Source organism: Sardina pilchardus, chromosome 6 (assembly GCF_963854185.1).
Source record: "Sardina pilchardus chromosome 6, fSarPil1.1, whole genome shotgun sequence".
Classification (NCBI taxonomy): Eukaryota; Metazoa; Chordata; class Actinopteri; order Clupeiformes; family Clupeidae; genus Sardina; species Sardina pilchardus.
Window position 1 is genome coordinate 26,420,759 of NC_084999.1, and position 7,500 is coordinate 26,428,258.

General features: G+C 44.2%; 1 protein-coding gene across 1 annotated transcript in view; it reads left to right on the plus strand.

Annotated features, from left to right (window-relative positions):
• The window catches only part of grik2 (glutamate receptor, ionotropic, kainate 2), a 219,965-nt gene extending 217,415 nt beyond the window's left edge, over positions 1 to 2,550 (plus strand). The window contains exon 17 of the mRNA XM_062539225.1: positions 2,327 to 2,550. Coding sequence (XP_062395209.1) covers positions 2,327 to 2,491 — 165 coding nt within the window. The 3' untranslated portion in view covers positions 2,492 to 2,550. The remainder of the gene's footprint in view (positions 1 to 2,326) is intronic.
• Positions 2,551 to 7,500: the final 4,950 nt, after the last annotated feature.

Below are 7,500 nucleotides of genomic sequence, written 5' to 3' on the forward strand. Positions count from 1 at the left end.
TGGAGAGTTACTGTAAGACTAGAATCAGTAACACCGTGCTGCATGTCATAATGTCAAACTAATAAGCCGCCATGTTAGGAACATCTTTTGGTGTCGTCCTTTATGTGATCCTTCTTTAATCACATTGGCTGTGTCAGACTAAAAGCCCCGTACAAGAATTTAATGTTCCAAAACGTTAGCAGCCATCAGGTGCCATTCAGAAACCGGGTACGGAGATGTCAGAGGCTTTTATTTTCTAAAATAGCAGAAGTAATCGGAGAGGATATCCTTCAGCATGTCATTAGTTGTATATTAGTTTAATAGTTTAATAATAGTTTATCAGATAAATAGGTCAAGTTCAAACAATGGGTTTCATGATAATGAGTGTCTGGTTTTCAGTCGGAATTGCATTCAGCATACATTGCTTGTTTAATAACTAAATATTTGGTCATGTAAAGACAGCATACCTTAGTTTTAATAATATGTAATGAACATGATATTCTAAGTTAGTCTACGGGCTGTCGTCAGATGTCAAGTTCTGTGTTATTTGAACGTCTGAATATCAAAACAAATATAAGAGCAAGGGCACATAAAGCTGGAATATGCACTTTCATTTGAAAGCCTCTCATTTAAAGCATTAAAAATGTTGGCTTGCGGCCCAAGCGTTGTGGTTCTTCCCTCCCTCCTGATAGACACATTATTAAACTGAGTGTGGGACTAACTTTGTCAGCTTCAACTAAAACTTAATTCCACCTAATTCCCAATTAATTAATGGCGCATGATAAATTAAAGAGGTGCTTAGTATGGCCCAAAATCAAACACTGACATGGCCAGTTAGTTTTAATGCCATTACGGCAAAGCATTTCATCATAGCAAAACTGACAATGCTGGGTGCTCTGTGAGTATTTTTGCCTGTTAAATGTTGTCATGGTGACCTTGAATGGCAAGAGTCACCATCTGCCCCCTGTTTTCTACATTGGTTCAGAATTTGTGTGTTGAAATAATGCTCCGTGTTTCTCAATTATTTGTGAGTAATGTCCTCGCGAATGTTTTCTGAAACAACACACAGTCGTTGCTTCCACTGATTAAGATGCTCAGAATAGCGATCTGATTTCTGCGGGAGCTCCGTGTGTGTGTGTGTGTGTGTGTGTGTGTGTGTGTGTGTGTGTGGTGGGGGCACAGTAGTCTTTTGAGAGATGCCAGGGTGTCCACGGATGGGGGGAAGGTGGAGGAGGATGCGGATGTGGCATCAGCTTAATTAGCCATGCAGCTACACAGGATTGGATTCAGAGTCGGTAATATGCATCAATAAGTCATGCCTCCACTCCACACCACCCTGGCAGGACCAGCGCAGGTGAAATCTGCCGTGGAGAAATGGGTTCACTTATTTGTGTGTGTGTGTGTGTGTATGTGTGTGTGTGTGTGTGTGTTTGTGCGTGCGTGTGTACTACCGTTTCCTGTACATCCATGTATATCCAGTCTGAGCACATGGAGGTTTGTAAATGTACAGGTCTCCATTTGATTACATACTGTATGTCTGTGCATTAATCTGCATGCATTGTATTTATATCTGTCTGTATGTACTTACCTGACTACCTGAAGTGTGTGTCCATATGTGTACCTGACTACATGTACATATCCATGTGCAGTCTCTCCCTCTTCTGTCTTTCTCTCTGTGTCTCTCTCTTTCTCTCTGTGTGTATCTTTGTGTGTGTGTGTGTGTGTGTGTGTGTGTGTGTGTGTGTGTGTGTGTGTGTGTGTGTGTGTGTGTGTGTGTGTGTGTGTGTGTGTGTGTGTGTGTGTGTGTGTGTGTGTGTGTTTGTGTGTGTGTGTGTGTGTACTGTACGTGTGGGCTAGTGCTCTATGGCAGACTGCGAGCTGCCCTGGCTCGCTCCCCCACAGTGTGCCGTGGTTCAAATGTTCTATTCCCACCGACATGTTCCACCTGATTCTCTCTCTAAACTCTCGCTGCCTAGCTGACCTCTCATACCTTAAAACCCTTACACGGCCAGACTCTATGCCTGCTCTCCATATTTTTTTTTTTTTTTACATCCCCACATTCTCTCTCTCTCCCTCTCTCTCTCTCTCTCTCTCTCTCTCTCTCTCTCTCTCTCTCTCCCTCTCTCTCTCTTTCTGCTTGAGGGCAAGAACAGAGGAAAGAAGGGTCTCAAGAGTGAGAGAAAGAGAAAGAGAGTGAGAGCGAGAGCTAGAGGAGAGAGACAATACGTAACTGGAGAGGAGGCTGTAGGATGTAAGAGGTGATGGTGGAGAGTGGACGACGTGTAGGGCTTGTTCTGTCGGACGAGAGCGGCCGTCCTCTCATGGCTCTGGTCTGTCCCCCCCACAGCGCTCCTTCTGCAGTGCCATGGTGGACGAACTGCGGGTGTCCCTCAAGTGCCAGCGTCGCCTCAAACACAAGCCCCAGCCGCCCGTCATGGTCAAGACGGAGGAGGTCATCAACATGCACACATTCAACGACCGAAGACTGCCAGGCAAAGAAACCATGGCCTGAAACAAACAAATAAACAAACAGGCAAAACAAACACACAAACACACAAACAAACAAACAAAAAGCTGGACACTCAATTTGTGAGGAGGGGGGGGCTGGGGAACGGAGAGGGAGGGGCCCGGAGAGAGGTTTTAATAGCTCATGTTTTGTTGTCTGTTTTGTTTGTTTACGTTTAGATTTACTTTGTTCGGTTTGGATTTGCTGGGAGTTTTCTGGGGGAGGGTTGTGAAGGGGTGGGTAGTTTGCTGTAAGAACTAACTGTTGCATTGTGGTTCAGATTAGTCGTGGTGTTGCGAAATAGAACTGAAATGGCGGAAAGGGGGAGTGGAGGTGTTGAAAATTATTTCCTGTGGAAATAACCTGTGTGGAGGGTGGGGGGTGAGTCGATTCATTGTTCCTGCCAAATAACGCAAGAGTCCAGTTGTGAGTAGAATCAGGATTCAGACAGACTTATGCGTGGGAAATGTGAAATGTGAACTTGGATAATGCCACATTGAAATGTTCAGAGATCCATAAGGTTGACATACTGTACTGTACCAGGGGCTGACTGAAGGAGACACCTGTCTCATGGCTAAGTGCTTTAGGTCTGGACTGATGATTGTGTTACTTTCCAACCAGAGGTGCCCAACTGAGCTCCAACCACAGAGGCCACTGGGAACGAGGCCAGTTGAGCATCACCAGGACTCCTATCACACACACACACACAAACACACAAACAGGGAACACACACACCCCAAATCAAGGCAGACCGATATGTAAATCACATACCTTAGAGCTAAGGAGAAATGAATCCATTAATTGTGTTTATTTTCAATGCTGTGTTCATATTAGGTTTGTTATTGAGGTTTTAACAAAAAAAAAGAAAAACAAGCTAGCCAGGCCCAAACGATTCTCTAAGCGGAATTGCTGAGCGGAGTGGAACAGCTCCAGATGTACAACATCCAATTGATTAAACACAATGTCTGCTGAGAGAGGCAGAGCAGCAACACACACCACATCCATCAGGCAATAAGTGACTTTTATTCCATTGTGTTTCCAGATTACTAACACTTTTTTAAAAAACGCATATGAACTGGGTGTAGGGTACAAGATGGGGACGATGTATTTTTCACAAAAAAAAAACAAATGTATGAATAAATAACTAAATATATCTATATATGTACACAGACAGGCTGAGTACAGTAAGTGCAGAGAGAGATTACAGAGCTAGAACAGTGGTAGCGCAGTGTCTAAGATGCTTCTTAGCTTGATCATCGACTCATAGGCAGAGGTCAAAAGGTCAGAGGTCAAGGCCAGCTCCCACCTCTGTGGGTCACTCGGACACGCCTGCTGATGCAGTAATGTTGCTGAGAGGACGCGAGGCTATAGGTCCAGCACAGACCAGGGAGGTATAGAATGCATACGTACACACACCATCAAGAGTCGTCACAGTGGTCACAATGTATTTATTTGAGTATTTATTGTTTTGTTTTTTATTTATGAATTTCTTATTTATCCTTTTGTGAATTGTCAAGCAGCCTTCAAAGGGACACACCTCATTGGAGCTACTGTAATTGTGTATATTATTGTTTTTTTTATTTACAATGATGTTATTTTTCAGGCTTTGTTCTTATGCATTCTGTTTTTTTTTTGTTTTTGTTTGTTTTGTTTTTTAGTTTCAGCTCAAAGTCAGGTTTTTTTTGTACTTGTTTGTGATTTTTAAGTTAACAGAACAATTCTCACATTATCTTGTGCAAATGCAAGTATTTCTATGGATTAAAAATGTGTTTTGTACTAAGAGAAAAAAAAAAAAAAAACATGACAAATTTTGTAATCATTTTTATTGACACAAGAGGAGAGAGACGGGGGGCGAAAAAAAATCCCTCCGGGGCATCTGGCTGCCTCAGCTGGTGGGTCCTTACGGTCTCTCCACTGCCTCGGCTGGTGGGTCCTTACGGTCTCTCCACTGCCTCGGCTGGTGGGTCCTTACGGTCTCTCCACTGCCTCGGCTGGTGGGTCCTTACGGTCTCTCCACTGCCTCGGCTGGTGGGTCCGTACGGTCTCTCCACTGCCTCAGCTGGTGGGTCCTTACGGTCTCTCCACTCCACAGCATGTGGCGGCAGGATTCCAGGACCACCGACACACGTGCGCCACCCAAATACAACAAGTGGACCCAGCTCCCCCCAGAATTGGACACGCATCTGGGACCAGGGGGAACTAGGCTCCAGGCTCCAGGCTCCAGTACCGAAACCACCTCCCGGATCCATGTGGAGTGGCCTCCTTGGATCACCAACTACCCTCAAGGCCTCACAGGGGGGAGGGGGAGGGGGGGTATATGTGGGCTGCAAGAATGTCCACTTGGGCTTATGGGACGCCCACATTTTGGACAAAAGCTATTTTTATCATGTATAGGAATCCTATTTAAAAGAAAAATATTTTTACTTGGGGCAAAATCATAGAAAAGATGATGATAATGATGATGATGATGATGATGATGATGATGATGATGATGATGACGATTATGATGGTGATGGCAAAACAAATGAATAAAAATATATATCTATACAAAATATATATATATATACATAACACACAATGAAGAAGAAGAGACTGCCAGCATTGCTTATCATCCAACACTCCCCGCCCCAATCTCCAATAGACTGCTAGATCTCAGTGCTGAGACATTGTGTGTAAATGGTTTCCAATTGATAAAGATGTATTTAAAGATTTTAAAAAATACTACACTAATTTTGACCATGTTGTGAAAATACAAAAATGGAGTGCACTCAGTTTACTGTCTGAAGTTGATGCACAAATTTAAAGAAAAATCATTAAAAAAAAAACTCCACTACGCTTGTGTACCCAGCTTTCTCTGATTCATACTCCTTCCTTTACAGTGAGATAAACACAATCATCTTTTCCTCTACACTCGGCCTGTATACCAAAAACGTTGCCCTACAAAACTCAATAAGGTACCCTACACAAACTTAAAAAGGCCTTTAAAAGTAGGCCGCATAGGTACACACCCCACATTTCCATCAGATATTAACTGTTAAGACACCTTATGGCTGCTCAAGTTGACTGACAGAGAGCTTACAGTATGTCAGTCTTATGCAGTTTTTCATTTGTAGGACAGGGAAGCAAATTGTGTCCTTATTTCTTGTCATAAACCAAATGCAATAAACAAGAATAGCCTCCTAAATGATGTTGAAGAGAAATTGCACCCTAAATCCAGTAAACATATGTAGGTCATTTTAATATTAAAGTGACTAACACAGGGTAAAAAAAATGAAGAGAGATCATATTCATAATAATTTTAACTTAAAAAGGATGAAATTAGCTCTCATGTTCTGGATAGAAGGATTTGAAAATAAATGCCGCTTTGCAGAAGGGATGAAATTCTATTTCGAGTAGTTTTGGACAATTATCTCTGCTTTAAAGACGCACATTCACTGGTCTTAATTATGAAAGGAAATATTCATAAGGAATCCAATAAAGCGCCAAAAAGATATTCCCTTTGCAGCTGGTGAATAGAGAGCTGCTGGGTGCAGTCCGAATGAGGAAATTGTTGAAGAGAAATGAGACTGGTATTGGTATCAAGGCACATGTCTATCCCTCCTTACATTTGAATTGCATTGCAAGGATCCATCTGTGTGATAAGAAACGACCAAGTGAAAAAACTGTACGTTTAGTAACGATTTTCTTCTTATTGTATCAATTAAGAGTGAGTGACTGGCATCTATTAGTGTGAATACAAGTCCTAAGTGCTAAACCCCAGTACGAGGTGAAGGAGTGTGAACTTCACGCTCACCGATTCACTCCTAAAACTGCCCCCTCAGCAGGCCAGGACGAGAGAACAGCTAACCAAGGACACAGCCCCCCACCCCCCCGACGCCCTTTGACCCCCAGCCTTGGGATAGCCAGTGAGTCAGCAGAAAGGCAGCCAATCTGATTAGGGCCGTGGCCCCCGGCGTCACCTCGCAGGAGACAAGGCTGCTTAGGGGGCGGGTGGAGTGGGGCCCCGTCCAGGGACTCAATTAGGGGCGAGTCCGCAGTCATCTTCCCAAACCCAAGGTTAGAGGCAGCCGCGTTACCGCACCTGCTACCCTGGCCCTGACCTGCTGTGTGTGTGCGGTGGAGTTAATCACACATTCACGTCCAGCACGGGAAAAGTGTCCAAGTCTGAGAATCAGTCGCAAATGGTATGTTTTTTTGCTGTGAGAGTGCATTTTAATCGATCATTCCAAAAAGTTGACAGTGGACTAAAATAGCTTTCATTTGTTGCAAAAGCTTGTCTGCCTACACACACACACACAACAAACAAACAAACACACACACACACACACACACAAATGACACGGATGGGCGCACGGTGTTCTGTAAGTGCAGCAGGTGTATCCATCAAAGGGTGTCTGTAAAGCATACAAACAGGCGTTGAAATCAGGCCTTGTTGGGGCTGCTCCACATCTTGACCCTGAAAAGTCGAGCAAATGAGGTGTTTGTGTCATGCCCACCACAAAGAGAGAGAGCAGGCTCATTAAAACCATTTTCTCTCCCTGCTTCTTTTTTTATGCCACAGACGAAGAAAAACACATTCTTTGGAGAAAACATTCTTATCTCAGCTTTTGAATTCGCGAGGCTAACCCTGGCATTGTGTGGATCATTAGAACCTAGCCTGTGGTGGTTTGCTGTGTGTGTGTGTGTGTGTGTGTGTGTGTGTGTGTGTGTGTGTGTGTGTGTGTGTGTGTATGTGTGTGTGCCTGTGTGTGTGTCTACGTGTGTGACAACACACACTTGTGTGTGGTCTCTGGCAATTCCATTATCAGATCGACATTTTCACACAAGGTGGACTCCGACGAGCTCTAATCTTCCTGCCTCATCGTGGGTGAGGTGGGGGTGGGGGTGGGGACGAGGTGGGGGTGGGGGAGTAGGTGGAGGCAGGGAGGAGAGGAGGGGGGGGTTGAGCTGATAATGAACACACATGCCAGATAGCGTTAATTGGCTAATTACCATGGCTGGCGGGGAGTGCGAAT